The 24,362-nt window shown below is 42.4% G+C and overlaps 1 protein-coding gene across 1 annotated transcript in view; it reads left to right on the top strand.

The window, feature by feature from the left end:
* Positions 1-24,362, top strand: part of WDR49 (WD repeat domain 49) — a gene marked incomplete at both ends in the record, with an annotated part of 41,357 nt that overhangs the window by 4,928 nt on the left and 12,067 nt on the right. The window contains 7 exon segments of the mRNA XM_082487206.1: positions 3,666-3,769; positions 4,870-4,901; positions 9,182-9,378; positions 16,483-16,578; positions 16,581-16,643; positions 19,991-20,071; positions 20,073-20,092. Of these exon segments, the coding sequence (XP_082343332.1) occupies positions 3,666-3,769; positions 4,870-4,901; positions 9,182-9,378; positions 16,483-16,578; positions 16,581-16,643; positions 19,991-20,071; positions 20,073-20,092 (593 nt within the window).

The raw sequence follows: 24,362 nt of genomic DNA, 5'->3' as shown, positions 1-24,362 counted from the left end.
CAAACCAGTATGACTCACAGAATAGGAAAGGAAAGAGTTTTGCCAAAGATCAACGGTACAATGTAAGTAGAAAGAAGCTTTCCTCTTCCCCAGCCTTTTGTCCCAACTACTGAATCACATCCCTTCTTTATAGCGCAGCCCGCCTCTGCAAGGCGGAAAAGTCCTATTGCTTGATTTCCAGGACAAAGACTGTTAGAACAGAATGTCACAGGGAAAAAAAAATAATCACACAAAGATAATATAATTTGCAGTATCATATAAAAGAAATAACAAAAAATTAAAAAGTCCCTCAATGTAAGGAGGTGGTGGGGAACAGGGTGACCTTTGACTTCAAGCTGTGGTCTGGTCAGAGACTCTCCCTCCTCCTCACGCTTGGTTAGCATTGCATGCTGGTACTGGGGTGAAAACAGTGAGAACAGGGCAAATCGGCCCTGTTAAAACAGTATAGCTCATCTTTTCCTTCAGAGGCTATTCACAGGAGGCGACAGCAATACTGCTGTATAAATTCAGTTAAAAATTTCATTTTAAAATTACATTTTGTAATTGAGACAAGCTGACCAAAGAAACATGGAATGGAAAAAGAGGGAAGTGAGAGGAAGATGCTGGTGTCAGAAGGGACGGAAGAAAATGTTTTTTCCATTAAGCACCCTTACAAGGTTAGACTTACGGCCCCAGCTCTGGACATGTTTTGGCACATACCGGCTTTGTGGTTAAATACGTGCTTACAATATAGCAAGTTGTTTGGTTTTGCCTAACCAAGGCTTAAATACTGTGTCTACTGAAAATAAAAATTGAAACTCTGCTGCGTATCTTGGGAAATCATTGCCCTCATACTTTTTTTGATGTAGTATGTGTGTAGTAATTAAGAAGGAACACTTCTAAGCAGCATGACCACCTGACCTTGAAGATGACATTTTGAGAGTCCCGTGCTGGAAAAGAGTCAGAGTTTTGTTTTTTTTTTTCCTCTATCTTAGTGATTCTAGGCAGATTGGTTACATGCAGAACATCTCAGGGGTAGATCTTGATTGAAGAATAATTGTGGTCACCAGTGTGAGCGCCATGAGAAAGCATCCCGTGATTATTTTTTGAAAGAGAGAGTAGATGAAGCATCCCTGACACTTGCGGAGTCAGGGAAGTATTTCGTAATTATAATGGACAATGGTAGGATGACTTGGAAAAGTGCACGTATGGTTCTGGCTACCGCTGCTCGGATAGATCTCCTTGAATGGAAACGGAACCAGAGAAGCACAGTTAAGAAGATCAAGGGACTTGATTAATCTTTTTGTGAAGAGAGATTAAGGGTTCGGCTTGTTCAAAATCTAATCAAGGTCAGAAGAGAGATTATGAAGCTCTACTTGAATATTTGGGATAAATAAAAAGAGAATTGCTTCAGCGAGAAGCTGATATGATTGTATGATCGAATTACGATGACTGTATGATGACTACAGTGGTGTCAGCTACTAAAAGTGGGGTTTCCTCCTTATTTGAGGAAGAAGTTGTGTCTTCTTCCAAACCCCTTATAAAGAAAAAGAACCTGAATGGCCTTAAGGTGGAATTTGAGTGCTTGGAAGACATTGTATAACTGAGTGGGAGAGTTTCTAGGGACAGGAAATTAGGTGAAGTCTATAAATACCTGAGGCTTATCTATGCGGAAGGGAAGAGGGTTACAGGCTACTGAGTGACTGCTTTCCACGCAAATATTTGCACTGTACCCATCGCGTGCTGTTGCTGGTCAGCGGTGGGGGCCGGGAATTCACTTCTTCCCTGCAGAATACTGTAGTTTCCTTTCTATTTACTTCTTGTGCGCAGGTGCGTGGCGGGGAGAAGGTTTGGATTATTTTTTTTTTTTTGCTTTTGAAGTGAATAATTTGGCTGCAGCCAGCTAGAGATAGTGCTGGCGGTCCTCTGGGAGTAAATGCTTAAGCACCTGGAGAGTGTAAAATCACTGTGTGTCTGTATATGATGTGCTACAGGGGCGTAAGGCAACGGCAACTCCCTTATCATTCTATAGAGGTTTTATAAATTGTAAATTGCTTGGAAGGGGCTTGTGACCTGGAGCACGTGATGATATATCGAATAGGCGTACTGAAGCTCCGTTCTCGTGTGAGCTAAGTGAGCTTCTTTGACCACAAAATTATTTTGGAATAAAAAGTGCCAATTTGGACTGATTTGAAAGTAGCTGTAAAAATGGATCGAGGTTTATATTTAACTAGCAAAATGAAAGTGTAAATGGGGGGAATATTATTTAAAATTTAATAAATCAAGATTACTTAGCTCAACACATATAAAACAAAGTTTTACCCTTTTTAAAAAATGTTACATTTAGAAATTTAATTTTTAGGTTTGGGTTTTTTTTTTTAATTTTTTAGTTAAAACATTTCTAGTAGAAGAAAAGTCATGATTTGGCTTGAAAACTTTTTACGCACCGTGATGGAAAAAAATGATTTTGTTTTGTTTCCTTTTGACTTCAGCTTTCAGCCGCCAAGACGCAATGTGAGTCATTCTGTCTCTGCTCTGTCCTGCTGGCAAAGCACTTAGTGTGGAGTGCTTAGCACCTTAGGAACTCCGGCTATATTTACATTTCATAAAGCAGAGATCCTCATTCTCATGAGAGAAATAAGTTATTCTTCAAATATATCACTTGCAATCTAGACTATCATGATAACGTAAAATATAGACTGGCAGAAATAGCAATAAGAAAATATTAATAGAATTGATACAAGATAGTTGTATCAATTTTTCTATTGATGATTGTGATTTTTCTATACAAGTACTATGAAGCTTGTGATTATAGAAAAATTGTGATTTTTCTATACAAGTACTATTTAACATAAAAATGAAAGAGTCGGCATTTACTAGGATAGACAGGAATTTGTCGTGAAGAGATGGGATTGTATTCCTAACTTAATTCTCCACCACCCTCCCCTTACCCCCTGCCCAAGGTAAGTACATACTTCTTGCTAGTGAAGGACAACTGAAGAAATCGAGGTAAAATGTGCGCTGTAGGATAATTGCTTAGGAGATTACTAATAAGATACAGAACCTTCCAGCCAAGTTCACCAGATCAGGTTGAGCCCAGCAACCAAAAATCGTTACCATCCGACAGCTATTCAATAGATCATCTGAAATAAGTGTCTGGTCGCAGGTGTCCAGAGCTCAAAAAAACCCAAGCCCTCATTAGAACTGGAATTAATTTACACCTTTCAGAGTTTCAGCAGAATGACTGGCCCACAGAGAAGGCAATACCATACTGTATATTCCCCAGGGAACTGAAAGGTATTGGAATTACCTTTTTTGAGCTCAATAGAATGTATGAAATTCACTCTCGTCACTACAGTTGTAGATTAGAGCAAGGGGCGGCATATACGCATCATCCCTTACAGTGGAATAAACTCATCCCTGAACGTCAGGGAAGTCTCCAGAACTATCAATTCTGTCTAAAGTTCAAAATATACATGTGCCTCTTATTTTGTTTACAAACAGTGCTGTTACTGCATCGTTACTGCATGTTGGCACAGCCTTTCAGTATTTATGGTGAGACCAGGGCTGGTCTCCTGAGTCTGAACGCTTTTGTGTCAACTTCAGAACTCTCTCTAGATATTTAAAGACAAGGCTGACAAGAATTATTATTTGAATGTGTTTTCTTTTGTGCTGATAATTAACAGCTGCGGATGGGTTACTTTAAAGATGATAACAATCAAGATGTTTTGGGATCTTTAAGAACTGGTGGCACAGATACAACTCCGAATAAAGCTGGTTTGGCTCCACGGTAAATACAATTTTAGATTTGCGAGCAACAGAAGACATACTGTCGTTATTCTCTTGCCCTTTTAGTGTGTCCAGTGTGGGACTGAGGCAAAAAAAAAAAAAAGGGTTAATTGTGATAGAACTAATAGGGAGGAATAAGCACTGCAGCACTGTTTTGGCAGAGGATGAAGTTGTGTGAAGCTACTCCCTAGATAAGGAGGTGCTGCTCACAGGGAAGAGAGATTCCTTTTTCGGTGGAAACGTGATCTTTTAGAGTACGTGATGGTGTAAACAAGTAAAGTAGAAAATTACTGGCCTTGGTAGAAAAGTATATAAAGAGGATGCTTGCTTAATAAAGTGGACTTCGATGTCGATCCCGCATATCGGAGTCCGTGCATTTCAGTCACCACAAATGGTGACCCCGACGTGATGCTAAGGAAGAAGATGACTGGAAATAGTCGTGGGGACGGAGCCCAGTGAAGCTGAAGACAGGGGGCAGAGCTGTTGACGGATCCGGATCACATTTAAGAAGACGGCTGTAGTAGGTGAGCCACTGGGGACATGGGAGGGAAGTCTGGCTGTCTCGACAGCGACAGTCCAGGGTGGAAGGGGTCCACTGAGAAGAGATTAGAGCAGATGCCTGCAGCAACCAGACATGCTGCTTCCAGTTGGTAGCCACAATAACCCGTAACCGATTCACGGAAGTTTCTGTATAATCCATTTTGTTAGGGGGATATGGAAGTTACTGGATGCATCATTTTTTTCATTTGTGGTGACTGCATCATTTTTTCAGTTGTGGTGACTATTCTATAGCTGTTTTTGCAAGTAAACAGATTTGCTTCTGTAACCCAAATTCCAGCAAGAGCATTTCTCGGTGCAGACTGTACTGCAGTGCCCGTACAGGAGCACTGCTACAGACGAGCTTCGACGCAAAGCTTATGATCAGCATGAGGTCATTCTCGCGTCTGGAGATACTGATGTTTGGATGCTCACTAGCACTTTAAACATAACCTTATTATATTTTGATAAAAATTCTGTGACAACTTTTCATTCAGTTTAAGATGAAAAATATTGAGTAAATGAGAAGGCGGATTCCTCATTCTTCTTGTCATAATCTTGCAGAGAGTGGGTTTCTGTAAACCTAGAGCTTTTCGGTAAGTCTTTCTAGGCTGAGGGAGGTTGTTATGGCATCCATATAGATTTTAGGGTAATAAAGGGTGTGGAGAAAAACGTAGTCAGGTGAAAGGACAGTACCGGCACAAGAACATACCTAAATTGGCCTTGAACGATTTAGGTATGCGGTTATCATTAGGGCAGTTAGTTTTAGAACAGCTGCCCAGTGGGAACTGTAAGAAGAAAATACAAACTATCAAACAAGAAGAAAATATTCAATTGACATCGCTTCATTTGAGTAAGATTATTAAATTTCTGGCGAGACTTTTATAATATATCGCTCGCAGCGTCGCAGGTTTCGACCCACCGGCTGAGGAGGTTTGCTCTAGTACTGTACCTGTGCATGACCTGAATGAAACGCAGGAGGGAAATATATCAGGGAATCATAAGATGATGGAAATTACAGGAGGAAAAAACCCAACCCTCTCGTGTCATTTAGTCCCTTCCCTTGACAGCACAGAACACGAATTCAGTCTCGCTGTTAGAGCTTTTTCTAATATTCAGGATAAATTACCCTCATCCTAGCTGCGCGCCATTCCCCACGTGGATAACCATTGTGCCACACTGAACAGTTTTTTTCTATTTATGTTGTCTGCCTTTAGTGACACCCAAGCTTTGTCACCCCCCCATTTGCCGCATACCCCGTTGTACACACTTCGGTCGCTCAGTCCCTCGTAAGAAACCCCCTTCTCTCTCATTACGGAAAATAGCCCCAGCGGCGATACTGAAATGTAAAGCCCTGCCAGACAGGGACTGCTGACAAACGGGATCTGCATCCTGCAGTTGGTGCAACTGCCTTCATAAATGTCCTGATTTGAAATCTCAAGGTTGACAGAACCTTTTATTATTTTCTTTTTCTTTTTCCCTCCTTGGGTTAGGTCTTTCTTTAGCAGGTACCAGTTATTTTCTTCACTGCTCCATTTTCCTTTTTCCAATGATCAGTTAGTTCCTCTGAAGAGCAAGGCTGCAATTTTATTTAATTTTATTTTTTTCTTGAATGATCAGATGATCCTTCCCCTCAGAATGTCACATTACTGCGGTGAGCAGTTGCGATTGCGGAGCACGTGCAGATTCATTCCTTCACTTAGGATGTGAGAATTGTTTTTCCTCTTTATGCTAAGATAACTTTGGGGGCCACGTCCCTGTGCGACAAAACTCCCAAACCACGGCGGCTCTGCTGGCGGGTACCTGCCGGGAGTCTGTCCCTCGGGGAACGTTTTGCTGAGGATCTGGATGCTGCTGAAAAATGATTTTCAAGAATGGAGTAAGACATCGCCGAACAGCTGAAAATCAAATGCCGTGCTTTTTAAAACAGATTTAGCATTGCAGTTTTCGGAGCAATATCTGAGTTTTCCCCTTTTTGAGCACTACCATAAAGAAATTCGTTCCATCTCAGCCTGCTCCTTTTCCCCAGTTTTCTCCTCTATGAAGTTTTTAATTTGTCGCATAGTTTGATGTTATGGAAATTACTTTAACATCACCTTTTAGTCAGACATTCTCTGAGGAGCATGACTTACAATACAATTTAGTCAGAAACGAGTTTATGTCTTTGTAACAAACTGCAAATTACCCGCCTCGTGAAACACAACTTCTCATAAATGCCACTTACAACCTTGCAGATTCACGTCCTGGAGCGACAGTCAGGCTTTTAAAATTCCTCATTTGTCTTTCCGTACGGACTGCGGAGCAAAAATTAAAAATGCATTTGGGTTTTAACTAGAAGAAAAAAAATAACATGGGGATTTCTCAGTTAGTTATGCATTTTGATCCTGTCGTCATACCGTAGAGTAACTGTGTATTTGTGGAAGAATAATTAGTGTACATTGTAAACATTAGATACCAGTTTTTGCCTTGCAGAGTGAAGAGTAGCCGGCCTAAGAGCATGGACAGAATTGAGGTCATCTGTGAGAAAGCACTTCAGAACCGCGCTTAGAAAGAAACAGTGATGGTTTAGAAGTAGTGGTTCCCGAGTTGGTTGCCAGCGTTCACTCTTTCTATAGGTATCCTAACTATATATGCCGTATACACCACATAGCGGCGCAGTGGCTTTCACCACAGCGGATTCCTTTCTTGGTCCATTCTAAAACAATGGACCTCCTACAACTTTGAGCCCGTAGGGGTCGATGCCGCTCAGTACCTTGCAGGATTGAGTGTACGTCATCCAGCCCGTTGTCAAGTCCATGTCCTTGCTCTCTCTAGAGTCATATCTAATAATGTGCGAAGAACCCTGGCAGGTCTCCAAAAACACACTTAAGTATGTGAGCAGTCTTGAATTGAAGCATGAAGACTCGGGACCTTGCAGGATCCAGCATCTCGGGGTCTTACTCGAGCTAAATGCAGTTCATTGTAATGTGGGGAGCTTCTTTATAATGGTCTTGGCAGCAGCCTGCAGGTGAGGTTTAATAGCTTTCCTAATTACGTGCCTAGTTTTGTATGGATTAATCTCTTGAAAAATCTTTTTGTTCATAGTTGCATATAGTTCTTCATTAAATTCTTCATTTATTTTAAGTGCAACCAGTGTTATTAATATGCTAGCACTGGTGTGCAGAGAGAGTGGATCTCATCTACAACTATGTGTTTCGGATCTGTTTCGGTATTGCCCAAGGAGTTTACATTCTTGTTTTCTACTCTCAACTCATCTTAATTGTTATGTTAAAAAATTTAAAATTAATTCACTGTAATTTGCCATGATTTATTATGGTGGCTACGATTGTGCATTGTCCCAGTATTTCTTTTACCTGTATGCATATTACCCATCAGAGTGAATTACCGCATCAGTTAAATGGTGGCTGTGATTTAAAAAAACAAATCAGCTTGCAAAAAGGGAAGATTCAGTTTGGAAAAGAAGTTTGGTGAAACTTCAGGTAATTGAAGATGGAATTAAAAGAAAAAAACATTATGTATGATTATCACTAATAGTAAATGCTTAGATTTTAAGATAATATATCAAGGATGTCATCCCCTCATTTTCTGAGAAATGGGATAGTTCATTAGTTCTGCCTCTTCTGGATGGCCTCTGGCAGAATGGGATCCAGGGCAAATGCATGGCGGACCCTGTCTGAAGCAGCCTGCGTGTCGATTCCTTGTCTGCATTTAGTTATCGGTATCTTGCAGCTGTACATTTTCAGGAATGCCACAAAGAATGGACCCCCCGTCGCCCCTCCAGAACGGGCCACTTCCTATGAGCTGTAGCAGTTTCTGCCGTAGGCTTATTAAAAGCCCTTTACAACACACCAAGTAAATATTGGTTTAGAAACTGCCTGTTCATTTATGTGCACAACAGACCATGATATTTCCCTCTAAGCCGCTAGTCTCTCGCATCAGCCACCGGACGATTCCACAGGAGGTTTTTACCGGATCGCTTCCGACCCGGCCGTAGTGGCTGCAGAGCTCACGTATAATATTTCCCGGTCTTTGGAGACCCTTTGCATAAACGGAGCTCTGCCGCTGCTGATGTTTCAACTTCTCTCCGACAACTCTAATTTTTTCCTGTGTGCGAGAGCAAGAGATTTTAGACATAATGGCTTTGCTTCCTCTCATTTGCCTGAATGTAAAACAAATATGTTTCAATGCAGACACACCAAATGAGAAAAGGCACGAACCGCGGGGAAGAAAATGAGCGGGATTCATTAGCTGAGACCGTCGTATTGGGATCAGAAAGAGGACTGATGGCAAACCGCGATCTTTATCTACTTTGTGACCTTGGATAAATCACCGGTTTGCCTTTTTTTTTTTTTTTTCCCCCCATCCTTTGAACATGCAGTACTTAAATCTGTCTAGACAAGGACTGTGTCTTAAGCACAGATGAGTAGAAGGGCTAACGGGGATCGCTGAGCTGCCTCCCCTGCCACCGCGGGCACCTCCGTCCCGGGTGGTTTGGTTCAGGTCTCACCACCACCTGGACCAGAGGTCACAAACCTCTCTGCAGCTCCGTATAACAAATGCGAAATCCTTTTGTAAAGGAGCACGAAAGCCACGAAATACAACGTGCCGGAGTAGGAACAGGATATCGCTGGAATATATTGTGTATTCATGCAATGAATAATAATAGTACAACGGGGTCCGGGCTATTGATACAAAACAAATAATAAGGGAAAATGGTGGTTGACAACTCTTTATAAAGCAAACCAAAATGTGTTTAGTGGCAAATGAGGAAAATAATAAGCAAGGCAGACCTTCCGCAGTGCGAGCTATTCATGGCTGAATCCCATTCTGCAGCGAAAACTGGAGATAATTGGCGATTTCTCTATTATGTTCACAGGTGTGGAGGATCTGGGGCATTCAGCATCAGCTGCGCATCCAGAAGATTGCTGGCCTGTTCCCAGAGATCTGAAATCCCATTCTTCTCTCTATTTTAATGAAGCTCAGAGGTGCCCCTTTATCTCATTTAATAATGAACTGATGATACTGGAAATGGAGCAGGAAACTCGTAGAAGGGTCGGAGGCGGCGAGGAAGCTGTTAGTTGTGTCTGAGCAATTCGGTCTCGAAGGAGGTAAAGGAAAAAGGCGAAGGAGGTAATGGAAAAAGGCAAAGCAGGTAAAGGGAAAAGACAAACCGACCTTTCTGCATTTCCCTGATAAAAAGCTTGAGCTTGTGTCCTTGGAAGAGATTTCCAAACGTTCAGAGGGATGAAAAGAAACGACCCTTTACTTTGGATAGGAAATTATCTCATACTGATGTAGCCTAATTGTGATGTTTTGTGGCACTCCCTGGAGAGGAATACGAGTAGTCTGCTTCTAAATTGTAGGGGAACTGGCACGCTAGCTGAAGTGCTCCAGTCTTTCATATTTGACAGCGGTTTAGTTTCCGATAAAGGTTTGGTGTTTCAAAGAGATACAAAATCTTTGTGTGTCCTGTACTTCAGGGAAACAACCATAATAGAAATAAACCTCCTAATCCGAGATGTTCGAGGGTCATCTCTGAGGAAAGCTGGTCTTCGTGTGGCTGCCAATTGCGAATGAACTTTTGGTTACAAAATTCCTCTGTATTGCCACCTTTCCGTATCCCTGAGGTTAATTCTGAAATAGGCATGAAATGTAATTAGCGCAGATCCATTTCTGCCAGCTCGTTTTACACGAGTGGCTCACAGGGGCAGACCTGGATGTATTCATACTAAAATGATTCAGTTAAACGTGATACCACTTGGTATGCAGCATGAGTGTTGTTTGTCTTCACAGTACTTTAATGATGCACTGCAGTCTTTGGTATCGAAGCACTACCTGCATCTCAATGAAGGGCCATCGTTGCTGTACAGGGGAACGCCTCTGATAACGTTTTCTAGAGCTCAGCCCAAACAGCATCCTTTATTTACTGCGTGAGATGCAAACCTCAGAGCATGTTGTGTTCTGATACCGGGTATCGTGACTTTTTTTCATCGCTTTTTTTTTTTGGCGCAAATGAATGCGTACAGCATGGCAGCAGTGCTACAGTCTGATTGAAAAAGAAAAAGAAAAAAAAAACAAAACAAAACCCAAAGAAAAGCAGGCAGTGATCTAGCTTGCAGTCAAAGCCATCTATCCGTGCCCACCTATCTGAAAGCACAATTCAGAATCCTCTCCCTCTGGACAGAGTGTTTTCAGGTTAAAGAAACAAACGTTTCTTAAGTACGTCTCCTAAAGCTTTAAGAGAAGTTAAGATTATTTTTAAGTCTGCTTACAAGAAGTTACTTTGCTGTTTCATTAACAGGGACGCAAATGCAGTCTCTTCAGGAGCCTGTATGGTTAGCAATTATCCCTTTACAATTTTTTTTTTTGTCAGCCATCACTCTGTGCTAAAACCGCTTTTAAGAATCATTGGGAGCTGATGCTGGTAAATTGTAGGCTGAATTGTCTTTCCTAAATAGCTTTTGGTGCACTTGAAATCTATCATCTTCGAGGGTTGTTTGTGTTTGGATCAGGCTCCGCAGGCGAGATCGGTATTTGAGAGTTTTTTCCCCGTCTCGGGAAGCTGAATCAAAGTGCCACTTGCCAGCACGTAAGCGGGAAATTGTTGGTCTCTGGCTCAGTATAGACACATCGTGCCCGACAGAAAATCAGCCGTGCAGGCTTAGAGCCAGAAGAGGTAACAGCAACCTTCTGCCAGTCCGTATAGGAACACGTATACGGACCAAGTCAGCGCTTGAGCAGATAAGGAGGAGATACAGGACTTGGTCTTGATGTTGGGGTAAACGGGCTACTGAAGGGAATGATTTTCAGCTGTGGTAGGTCAGCCTAACCCTGGGAAACGGCTGGAGAAGTTACTGAAAAAGCTGAATCTTCAGCATTGGTATCCTACCTGGTTTTCAGCTATGACTGTTGTATTTTGCCAGTACTAGTCCTCTTCCGTTGATAATTGACTAAGAGTTCTTCCTTTAAAACATATGTGTGCATTTATTGCGGCAGTAGCAGAAGTTCCCTGGGCAATGGACCAATTTCTGTATGTTTTCTGTTTAGGGCTTCAAAGGGATTTGAAATAGTAAGTCTAAAATTAATTTTGTTATTAATAAAGTGTCACTTAGCAGGAGGAACATTGTTTTCAAGGTACTTATGTTTTCAGTTTAGCTGTTGAAAGTGAAGGCTCTGTGAGCCACAAAATCAGAATCAAAAGGAAAGGATGACTAAGACAGCAGCATCACTGGATGCTTGTATTTTGGGGACAAAAGCATCTCTAAGGATTTTTCGGTAGTGGTATTCAAAAGTTAGATGGTTGGATGGAGTAGTTGGTACCTGTGAAGGGGAGAAAGGGTACGTTTTCCTCTGGGATTCTGAAGTATTGCTGCATACAAAAGTCACGGGAAAAAATCTTGCCAAATCTGGCCAAATGGAAACACCCGCTGCTTGAATAGTCTGGGCTTTCTATCAAGGGTATTCCCTTGTGAAATTAAGCCTAAATTTACAATTTGAAAAATTCCCTATCTGAAACTGGGGAAAAAATGGTGGTTATTGGTTGTTAGAATTGGTTTTGCTTGCCGCATGCCACTTATCAATCTCTCTCTTATTTCTGCATACAGCATCTCATGTAGCTACTGGAGAGGCTCAGAGGGAGAAGATGAGATGTTGCTGCGTGGTGACTGGGGAATAGATGCTTAAATACCACAGCTAATTCTGGCTGCAATGAGCATCATGGATTTGACATGAAAAGTTGCATTTTTACTTCATTTTTCTGCAATTAAACATTTCCTCAAGAAAGGTTGTAATAAAATAATACCCATGTGAAGGAGAACAGAATCATCTCAGAAAAGCTTAAAATACAAGTCTGGAGGTCTATTTAGATGAATCAGCCTCTTCATAGACCATATTATCTGTCTCGCACCTATAAATGGATGCGATCTAGATGACAGATTTACTTCTCGCAGATATTTAGGGTAGCTAGAGTCTAGATTTAAACCTAATTTCTTGCCCCGTGGCTTGTGGTTTTCATTACTTAAGTTAGTTTTGCTTTTTGATATCTGGAGCCACACTTGGATGTGAAGATTAGAAGTACATCTAGAGCACGTATGTGTGAAACCTATATTTTCTGGGCTGTAAATGTATGTCTTCACTTACACTGGTGTATGGCCCGTTGATATCCCCTGCCCTGTGCTTTACTCTCCCCTCTGCTATTTAGTCGTCCTCTCATTCCATTTTAGATGCTGATTTTCTTGAATTGAGCAGTGTCTGTCTTCCGGTGAGTACATCTATGCAGTTTGCCATGGACAGATATGGAATTATATTATATAAAAGTTCGTTTCTTGTCATACTGGAACAGTGCCACCGGGTGCGGAGGCTCAGCCAGAGGTGGGCAACGGTGTGCTCCGTCTCCACCAGCATATGTTGCAAAAACCGAGTTATTCAGTTAGGATACCCTCTGCCTGGTTTAAAAGGCAAGATTTAACTACGCAGCTGTGCACTGCGAATTGTTTGCAATTACCAATAAATGTATTAATAAAAATATTTATTAGAAATTATTTAAGGGGGGGGGGAATGACACACCCCCTCTTACAACCTCTCATCCAGAAAACCGGTCTTTGCAAAAGCTAGAAAGTGAGGTGTAGAATTGAATGCTCAATTCGACGCTACCTTCACCATCCCTGAACTGCTCCCACACTGGCCATGGGTAAGCTTGAACAGGTAAGCCTTCACAGAGGCGACCGGTCTGTGAGCTTTGATATGGAATGCTTATCAGGTCAAGTAAATCTTGAATTTTTCTGCTTTGGTAATCAAATCTCGGAAGACCAATAACGAAACTTTATTTTTTAGTTTCTAGAAGTTGTCCAGAGCTGTAATCACAACTGTCCAGTCCTAAACCAACTTTCCCACCTTTCTGACTTTCTCTCATATTGGGGTACACCCGTGTTTTCTGGGTCTGTTGTGCCTTTTATCTGACAACTGTGACATAGTCAGCAACAGAGCTTACATTTCTTGGCGTCAGTCCTTTTAAGTGTTCTTTTTTTAGTTTCTTCCTCTCAGCCCCCCATTTATTTATCACACGATATGAAATTCTCTCTCACAGTGCTCGTTTAAATTACCTTGGATGAGCTGATCATAAGCCTCTGTCTGCCAGACGCCGGCCACAGAGGAGAAGCGGTGTCCCAAGAGGCAGCGCTGTGCCATTAAAAGTTGTTCTAACGTATGAAAAACTTCTGGTAATGGAGTCTCCATTAATTCCTCAAATAACTTATTCTAGACCTATGTTCTCCTAAGAAAAAAAAAATAAAATAAAAGCTTTTAAAAAGCTTTTTCTAGTGTCTAACTGGATTTTTCCTTCCTGCAGTTTGAGGTCCCCCAGTGCTCGCCTGTCCTCCCACGGTCATGGACAACAGGTGATTCCCTTCTCACAGTGCAACAGCCTTCAGGTAATTGGAGGTTGTTCTCATCTCTTTCCCCAGTCGCCTCTATGCTAAAATAATCACACACCTATGCCTCCTCGCTCTCCTCGATCCGTATCTTCTCTGGACCTCGCTCCAGCACCGGGCTGGTGTTGCAGTGGAAGCCTTACCAGCTCCAACCCCCGCAGACGTGTAAATATAGCACTAGCTGCTGGGGTTTGTAAGAGAACGACAGCTAAAACTAACACGATTTCTGTCTCCGCTGGCAGGTCGTACCTCCCAGACCCATGTTACCAGATCCCTTCCATCGTCCAGAGGGCAAACGGAGCCACCGCGCGGAGCCAGACCCCTGCCCGCCTGCTGACACGCGGTGAGGCAGCGCGCCCTCCCGCTTAGGGAGCAAATCCCCACAACTATCCACCTGCTTTGCCTCCCTCCTGTATCAGGTTCTTCTTGACAACTAATTAGGAGCGTGTCTGCCTGAAATCAAGATATACGAAATTAACTCCTGCTTTCTGCTACGTTGCTGTGATACACTTTGTTCTTGATGAGTGAGTGACGGCCACTGCTCACCTCTTGTTACCCTTTGCTGCTTACCAGTAATAGGATTATATTATTCCTGATTATTATTTATTTTTTTTCCAGGATGAAGTATTGCTGTCTTGTTTTTCTTTTCTCCCTCTTCTAGCACACAGGGAAAACAATTGCTATTTCAAATTTCCTGCTAGCCTGCTTTTTTCCATAATTCCTCAATTAGAATCGTTAAGATTTTGAGGTTCACTGGTCAGACTTTGAAAACATCTGTCTTGTCCAATATGATCTGACCTATTTTAGGGAGAGCTCTTACCCTTCGGTCATTGGTGTTAACCACCTGCTTGACATCTTTAAGAACACTAATTAAATAATGCATTGAACACTTTGACCCTCTTGGCATTGCCAAAATCTTACGCTGTCTCTAATGAACCAATATTTTCCCCTGGTTTTCCTCTTATTCCTAATGCACTTACAGAATCGTTTCATATTATCTTTAACTCCGACAAGTTGCTCCTCATTGTAGTGTGCCTTGGATTTTTCAAATTTAGATTATTTTTTTAAATTTTTTTTAAACTTTTTGTCCTCTTATTTTGGTATGATTGTATTGTTCAGTGCTCTTGATTCTGCTACTTGCTTATAAAGCAGTATTTTTATATATGCATGCATGTATAAATCCTTCTGAAATTAGTGATCTGTGGTGAGTCGTGACGGCTCCCGTGCTCTGTTTTTCCCTTTACCTTTACCAGCATGTTTTTGAGAAAGTGCATAATCCCTTAATATACGAGGTAATCTCTTCTTTTTTCCCCTTCGTTTCCTTTCTGAGCAACCTGTGCCCTCCCCATATCCTTCAATAATCAGCAGAGAGCTTAGAATGCATAAGAAAATACCAACATTCATGTTAAAAGGAAATTTGCTTAGAATCAGCGCTTAGATTTTGCCCTGCTTGAGACGTTTTTAAGGGCAGACGCAGCCCTTGTAATGTGGTAAGTATGAAGTATATTGCTTCTCAAATAGGTTTAAGTAATTCAATAAGACCTTCTAAAGGGCAGCTTCACGCTGCCTCGCCTCCGTGAAATTTTTTTTACAAGTATGCAAAAAACCTCTTTCTGATAGTTTTGACCAGTTGTTGCTGCAATAGGTGAGTATCGTATTTATGGCCCCGAGTGTTAAGATCCAACATTAGGTCATGCTGTAAGGTTTCTCCAGTTCAGTCGTACGTGGTGGCTGCAAAACGTGGGATATTTTCTTAGGTTTGAATTGCACTACGAAGAAATACAACTTTTAAAGTTGTCTTTTAAAAATTCAGAGAAATAGTGAGAAACTTTTGCGAAAAGAGTTTGGAAAGTATTATGCATTTGCTTCCAGGAAAAATTCCGGAGTTATTTATGCAATGAACAGCGCAGTGTCTGTCTTGTGAGATGAAATAGCACTGAGCGACTGTGAAGCATCTCACAGAAGCGGTGGCTCAGTCATGAGCTGACATGTAGGAGACTCACTGTGATGCCTCTGAAGTATGAAGTGCCTGGCAGTTTTATTTTACAAAAATGGGGCTACGGCTGTGATAGTACAATTAGAAATGACCCTTTCTGATGCACTGCAAGATGGTTTCTTGACTGTGGACTGAAGTAAGGTGATCAGACGTGACTCTCTGGTGTTAAGTTTAGGGCAAACGATAGCAGGAGTTTGTCATCTTTGAGCAAGTTAATGTCCACACAGAAAAGAAACAACTACAGTGGATTTTAAATGAAATTTCCCCTAACTTGTAAATCTGATCTTACCCATGAATTCTAAAGTACAGCTGCTGTCTTCTCAGCCTCCTTGAATTTCACTTTCCGGGGGCTGGTGATTTATTACGCGAGGCGTCGGTTATCCAAGAGAAATAAGGAAGATCTACCTAACCGCCAAACAGCTGCCGCTAGACATGTCTCCCAAATTGTAATTGGCGTGTGGCTGTGTTTGTGGCGCTGCCCCGCTTCACCCCTGCTGATGACTCCAAAGGAGCGAGTCTGCTGTCTTCCCAGGAGCTTTCGTAGTGCGGGATGAGGAATCTTTTTAATGAATTGAAAAGGAGCGGGGGGGGGTGGGGGAGGGGGGGCGGCGGAATATCAATGCCAACTGCTCTGCGATTTGCATTTCAGATTTTAGTGTTTTCTAAGTTCAGAGCACATATGTATGAGATTATTGTAATGAAGATGTATATAGGAAGACTTTATATTTCATCACGGTTTCTGCTTTCCCCTAGGTAATTAGCTCAAACACAGGATCTACTGTTATCTTCTCGCTGACTGACAGTGGGCAGAAAATCAAACCGTTTACTGGTTGTCATGGGGATGCTGAGTTTTTAGCCCCATGGCACTGGATGCGAGTGAGATGGGGCTTTTAAGCAGGAGCACAAGTGGAACCGTAAAGGTGTAGGGAAATCCCGCCTTTCCCCTGTAGCCTTTCAAGGTATTGGCTTCTCTCGCAGTTTCACCCAAACACAGAACTTCAAATCAACAGCGTATCGTTTTCCACAAGAAACAACAAGAAAGATGTTGCTAAGAAAGACGTTGGAAGCCATAATGCTGTTGGGAAAACGGAGTTTGATTTCACTGCTCGTCTAAAACCCTAGATACACACAGAAACCATGACATATAATCCTTGCTTGGAGGACTGTGCAACATATGGTAGAAATCCTGCTTTTCTTACTCAATTATTTCCAGTCAGCTGAATGAGAGAGGCCATATCAGAAACCACACAGGGATCTGACCTCGATGCTTTTTGCTGCCCTTTAGTGCAGCTTTCTCGCAGTCCCTAGAGCGTGCCATGCCCCGTGTAGTACGAGACCCTCGAAAACCAAAGCAGGACCTTTAGTTGGAATGCTCATCGCTTAGAGAGATGTGTCATCAACTAGTTAATGCGTGCGTCGCTACAAGATCCAGATTTTGAAACGGGAGCTATGCCGGTAAAGATCGTGACCTGCCAGTCTCCGCGCTGGCAGCATGTATTCAAATGTTGGTGAGTTAAAAGGCAATAACGATTAAACAGGTTTGTAATGCTCTCCAACATTTGGTCATGTTGCAAGCCACCGCATGAGCTAAGGATACTTTAGTCTTGGACCTTGGCTTATATTTTCCAGGTGAAAATGCCAGCTTCACAAAGAACTGGCCAGTATACAGTGCTGTTAATTTTTAACCTGAGCGCACACCAAACCCTTTCGAACTTACTGACTTCTTCAGCGGGAGCCAGCTCTGACACATCCAATTTCTTTTACTAGCTCTATAATAAACTGCATCATATATATCAGCAGATGCTAGCAGAAAATCCATGCGCAAGGAGTTCACGGTGCTGCAGAGCAAAAGGCAGCGGTGAGCGCTAGCTTAATAAAGGCAATGCCCGAATTCAGCAGCTGAGCTTGGCCAAGGGATCCGTCTTGTGGTTCCCAGCACGGTGCTTGCGTGCTAGACCGTGCTGTTGCTTGACTTTTCTGGCGATGCTTTAGAAAGTCACTAGATTTGGTTCCAAAAACGTTGTATATCTGACTTATCCTGCGGGTTGGACGAAAGGACTGACTTAAGTCCTGAAAGTTGGGTGTATTCTGTGTAGCCGTAGGAAATACGGGAGTCTAAATTGAACGTACCAGTTCAAAGTATTTCTCGTATCTGGTGGTACCTCACAGGCAGAAACTTCTCTATATAATGCCAAACTCTTCTACAAGTTTCATTCTTCCTGCCTTGATCTCAGCCTTGTAACAGAGCTCAAGCTTATGCCCTTATGCCTTTCCCCATTATCCAGAATGCTGATGCGGAGGTTAATGTCACTTAAACTCTTGGCTTTGTCTAATAAGAAGTGCTCTCAGAGGAAGGTTACTTCAGAGAAGTGGGAAGCCTTAATAAATAGTAATAATAATATGCATTTCCTGGAAAAGCAGCTTCTTTTAATACTCCATTAGCGCTTGTCTAAATACAAAAGCTCTGTCTCGGAACATTAGGTCTATCAGGTCTTCTAGTATTATACCTGTCTTCCATTTCGGCTTTTAAAAAGTAGCATTACAAAACCATAGCCCTATTTTAAATCATTATAATAAGAAAAAAGCAGGGGCAATGGGGATGCTCTTAAAAGGATAAACTAGGGGAAGTCCAAATTTTAAGAACAGCCAGAGTTTTAAATCAGTGCCCTGAAGCTGAGGCCAAGTGTTTCCAGCAGGGATGATATACCAAGGCAGCTCCTTATTTCGTTTCTTCTGTCTTGTAAATAAAACTTGAAGATGAAGCCACCCTGAATCTCACTTACATAAAGCAAATGTATGCAACACCTTTGAAATAGATTCCTGCCATGAAATATGCATAGCTGGAATACCAATAGGTGAAATGCATTCCAGCTTTAATGGCAAATGCATCTTATCCGATATCACTGTCAATATAAATTATCGCTGCGTGAATTATATCGCATTTAAAATGAGATGTACTACCAATATTTCCCCAAACTGCTTATTTTGGAAAACTATTTTAATCTGTAGAAGCCAAACTGTAAATTAATGACTATCAGCCTAGGAAAAGCACATATTGGTGCATCGCAATGGACAGACCCTATTTTACTGGGTTTTAGCATGACGTTGGCTAGTGTGGGGAAAACTCAGTTATAAATGGAAAAAAAAATAACCACGGCATACAATGTGAGCGTGTTTGAGCACAGATGAGCATTGATCGAGGAGGGGGCATATCGATGACCTGAATTTTCCCTCGGTCCTGAGCCTACTCAATGGAGGGACCTCCAAAGCCCTAAGAACAGCGACTGAGAAAAAAAGCGAGGCATTGGTATGGAGGGACGTTTACAGCCTTCCGAAAGGGAATAGAGGCCACATGTACCTATCAATACCACTGCTTAGGTAGCAGAGTATCAATTACTATACCATTGGTTAGTATTTTAACTTGTAAGCCAAGCTGATTGCATCCTGCAATCCCAGACGGTGTACGTAGCCAGAGCGATCTGCATAACCCACGCTGTATCTCGTGTGTCCCAGTATGTTAGTTTTATTGCACAGGAAATTTTTCCCTCTGAAGGCGGTGAGCCCCTGGCGCAGGTTGCCCCGAGAAGCTGTGGCTGCCCCATCCCCGGAGGTGTTCAAGGCCAGGTTGGACGGGGCTGGGAGCAACCTGGGCTGGGGGGAGGTGGCCCTGCCCAGGGCAGGGGGGCGTTGGAAGGAGATGATCTTCAAGGTCCCTTCCAAACCTAAACCATTCTATGGTTCTATGAAATAGATGCTTCTGTGTAAGAGCAGTAATTCTTCCATATTCTGGAGATGTCAGAGTTGCTGAATATGCATAGGATGAGCAGAAAAACAGAGGAGTTTCCTTCAAAGCATTGAATTGTGCAGACAGAAGCTTGGGATTTTGGCTAAATTTTACATCTTCTATCATATCAGTGGTTCATACCCTGCCTCTGATACACAGTTCCCTCACTGTCTTGCTTTATGACCTGCAACATGCAATTTCATTTTTGTCTGTTTCCTCTGCCCATAAAATGGGGGATACTGTCAGTGCTGCTTTCTTCTGTGCATTTATGGAAAAAAATCCATAATGGGAGGTGTGTGACTCAGTCAAAGTAGAACGTGGCTTAGTAATTCCTGTCACCTCATTTTTTTTGCTTACATCATATTTGTTTTTCCTATATTCCTTCATTGCTTTATTGACTCTGAAATTACTAGAGCATTTTTCTGCTTTGCCTATACTAAGTTGTTTGTTTTTTTTCCTTGATTAGAAGTTTGATTTCACCGTCGTCATAAACTTTGTGTTGGAAAGGGCAGAGCAGTCGACATCTCCCAGATCATGGTGCTAAAGAGGCCGATAAGCAGTTGTTACATGTTGGGACAGGTACCGCACATGGTATAAGAAAAAGCAGGAAAAGATATATTGTCGAAATTTATTGTTTGCTTCAGTTTTTTAAAGATAAAAATCCGTCAAAGTCTAATTTTCTCAAAGCTTAGTAACTCACTGGCTGGTTGGTAACTCAGTGCTGGAAGAAGATTTAGGTCTGGCTGCACATCACCGGATATCGCGTTAGAAGTTGCAGCACAGCTGCAGAAATCCCTTACCGTATCTCTTGCAAACGAAGGCACCGGTTCTGCCTGACAAATCCTGTTTCGAGCCACGGGTCTGTCCATATTCAGGCTCCTGTGACACTGGTGTTTACAGCAACAGGATTGCCACAATATTGACTTCCTCAGGCTTTGTGCTCTCGGCTTTATAGTCGGGGAGAAAGTGCCCTTTAAAATTGTTCAAGATCTTCAAAGAAACGAAACTATAAAAATCACTCCTCTGCCAAATTTTTATACCATTATTATGGAAAAGTATTGAGACATAATTTGCAAACGTTTCATTTGTAAACTTAGAAATTCAAAGAATACAGATGTTGCTTTATCTAAAGAGACGACTTTACACAGCAGTGGTTCACTGTGAGATGAGGAACAAAAAGGGATAAATTGCTTCTGTGTCTTTGTCTGCTTTGAAACTTTCAAAGCAGTTATCTTTCTGTGCCTTTCAGGATATAAACTCAGCAAGGAAAATACCCGGTTATGGCCAAAAGCGTGCTCGATACAATGTATTGGCAATGCGCTGGAAATGGGGAAAAATGCCTGTTAGTTCCGACGGTGCGTGCTACCTCTCTCTGTGTTTTGCATTGTGTATTTATAGTACTTTCATCTTTTAAGGTAATAACTCCCAGCTGCAAGGGGAGAACATACTGTCGCCGTTCACGCACGCCTGCAAAGTAAGCGTGGCTCATAACTAGCTAAAACTCCCTTTGAACCTCTGAATCCCTGATCTTTGCATTGAACCGAGAATAATATTCATTAGTAAATTGTTTTCGATTGACACCTGGGTCTAAACCTCACCTCACCCAAATTCAGTCATCCGAGTGCTTGTCTTGATTTAGTTTCCTTTATTTTTTTGTCTCCTGGAAACATAGGTTTTGTCTCCAACTGGCATAGGCCAACTACATTCTTAGCTTGCTTACGTGGGTGGGCTGCGCTGCTCTCTGACACACCATTGACCATAGCAGGAGACCAGGAAACTGGTTTAGATACAGTCAAAATACAGGTGACGAACAAGAGGATGAAATGAATCCAAATGAGCTGTCAGCACGTTTTCTGGAACCATTCCAGTACTGAGTTTCTGCCTGAGCTTTCTGGTGGCTCCTGAGCTCCTGGGATCTGTGGTCTGCTACGAGGCCAATGTCTGAGATGGCTTCTGCTTGAGAACAACTCATCTGTGTTCTTGCATAGGCACTTAAGGGTCTAATCAGAGCGATGGAGTTCGTTATATTTTCTATGGTGCCCTTTCAAAGAGTTGTTGTCTTTTTCCAGTTTTTCCAGATATGGCTTTGGTTCTTTGAAAGAGAGGTTGGTGCTGGTCTCTTCTCACAGGTAATTAATGACAGAACAAGAGGGAATGGCTTCAAGCTCCAACAGGGTAGGTTTAGACTGAACATTAGGAAAGAATTTTTCACAGACAGAGTGGTCGGGCATTGGAATAGACTGCCCAGGGAGGTGGTTGAGTCCCCATCCCTGGATGTGCTTAAGAGACGTTTAGATGTGGTGTTGGGGGATATAGTGTAGGGGAGAACTTTGTAGAGTAGGGTAGATGGTTGGACTCGATGATCCCAAGGGTCTCTTCCAACCTAGACAATTCTATGATTCTAAATAAAGTTAAGTTATTTGGCATGGTGAGTAGAAAGTCAATGTTAATCCACAGGCAAGAAAACATTGCTGTATTATGCAAAATAGTGTTGCAGGCAGACTAAATTCTCTTTGGAATATGCAGATTAGACAGGACTGAAAGGCCTCTATTTTGGTGAGGATCAGTCTCTTTTTCTTCCTAGCAGGTTATTGAGCCTATCGTTTTTCAGCTAGGATCACTTGTCTGCCTTGCCTTTTTTTCTACCTAAAAGCAAATGGTAAAAGTAGAAAAAAATGATTATTGTTACTGATTATTTCTACCTCCTATTTCTATCTGGCAAAAATTTATTAAATTACTGTAGGTACAAAGACTATCTGTTTTCCCCGATTGTAACTTTGCCGTGTCCATCTGTCTCCTATATAGTCTCGCTATCGTGATCCCTTGTGCAGACAGAAACTTTGCTGTCGGGTTCAGTTCGCCTCTTGCCAATCGATAGATAAACAGAAATGGAAAGAGTTTTATCAGTGAAACGCATAACTGCCATCTCCTTGGCTTTCATACAACTCTGTGCAATTACCGACATCTTCCCAAGCGCCGATTGTTGGAAAAGCATCGACGCCACTTCTCCAGGTGGCAAGATCTGCACGCCCACGTGGTGGATCTGAATACCGTTGGAGGTCAGGATGCCTTTCTTGGTAACAGATGTTATGAGATACTCATGTGATTATAAATCTATTTGGGTCACCGGAGCCATGATATTAGGAATATCAGTGATATGTTTGCTGCTAAGAACACGCATCCCGTCGGGCTGGTCCTGCTGCGAGCTGGGTGCAGCGTTCCACGCTGGCAGAGAAACGGTATCTGCGGCAGTTACTGTTTTATCCTTTGATTTATCAGCAGACAGCACTTTTATGGCCACTCCTTTCAAAATTCAGCTCAACCTATTAGAAATAATAACCATGTTTGAGACAATACTGATAAAACGCTTCTCTGTAGTAGTGAGGCGCGACTAGATTAACTTGTTTGTGACTGTTTTATTTGTGCATCTTTTATGAGGGTAATTACAACCTTCCACCTGAACAACGCAAAGAGATTTTCTGTTCAAGTTGAAGAAGGGACAGGGGGGTCGGTATCGGTATCGTCCATTTTACTGCCGCGTACTCTCCTTACAGATAGCAGAATGTTTATTGCCTAATAGATGAGCCGGGAACGTGCCCTCGTTATCACACGGGGACGGCTCTATCGCTGCGCGGGAGGACGAGGCGCTGGCCGGTGGCCAAGCTGTGCTACTTGCCAGACGTGACCAAATCGGCTCATTTCGAGAGTCAAGGAAAAAAATGTATGTTTATACCGAGTTTGTGTACTGTGGACAAGTATTTTTTCAACCATAAGCATTTTTTTTTCCCAGTGGTGTGATTTACAGCGGAGGGACTGAAAGGACAGTTGGGTTCACATCATGGTACGGGCATCAAAAGAACATTTTCCGCGTAGCCCGCCATGCGTGAAAGTACAATGTACCCACAGAAAATTTAAAAAAAAAAAAAAAAAAAAAGATTTCAAACGTAGTGCTACATGTAATCTTTACTCCTCATTGATTTCATTTTGAATCGGTACTTTTTTAGCTGGTTAAATCACGGGCTGGCTGAGCTGGCGTGCGGTGCGCTCCTCAGCAGCTCGTTGCAGCGGAGATAGCAGGGAAAGCGTTTCAGCCTTTAATTTAGATGCCTTTTGATACCGAAGATTGCAAGTTCCATTTTTGCTAATAGAACTGGCAATTACACAGGCACCGAAAGAAGACGCCAGGCAAAGCTGGTGCCTCAACTTTAAGGAAGCAGGGAGAGCCCCTGAGGATGAACCTGATTACTGGCCCAAGGGGGGCAGTGAGAAACGCTCCGCTCCCCCCCCGCCTCTCCCATCCTCCCGCCTCAAAGACCGACGGAGTCAATCCGGGCAGCAAACTACTTCACAGCCCGCAGGCAGGCAGCACCCAGCGTCTCTGAGACGGTCCCAAAGGTAAACTTTGTCACGCAGAGCTTCACATTCACTCCACAACTCTGCGTTACCCTCAGGTGATGCGCTCTGGTCTCCTGCCGAGACAAAAACCTGACACGAACCCTCTTCCCTTCCAAGGACCGGGGTGAAGCGGTGGGAGGTGCTAGCGATATACAGAACAGCGAAGACCTTACGACCCATTTCTCACCTCCTTAGAAAACCTTTACCAATATTTTAATATTCTGATCTTTATAAAAAGCACTTTCCCTCCCCCCTTTTTTTTCAGTGACCAGTGTTACACCCATAGAGGAATGCAAGTTCTGTTAAACTTTTTAAGTGTTTCTCTCTTCTTTAGAAAAACCTTAGCAATATTTTAAGCCTGATCTTTATAAAAAGCACTTTTTTCCCCTTTCTTTTTCTTTTTTTTTTTTCAGTGACCAACGTTACACCCATATAAGAACGCAAGTTCTGTTTT

This window comes from Vanellus vanellus (assembly GCF_965231255.1).
Source record: "Vanellus vanellus genome assembly, chromosome: 8".
Lineage (NCBI taxonomy): Eukaryota > Metazoa > Chordata > Aves > Charadriiformes > Charadriidae > Vanellus > Vanellus vanellus.
This window is presented reverse-complemented; position numbering and strand designations above follow the sequence as displayed.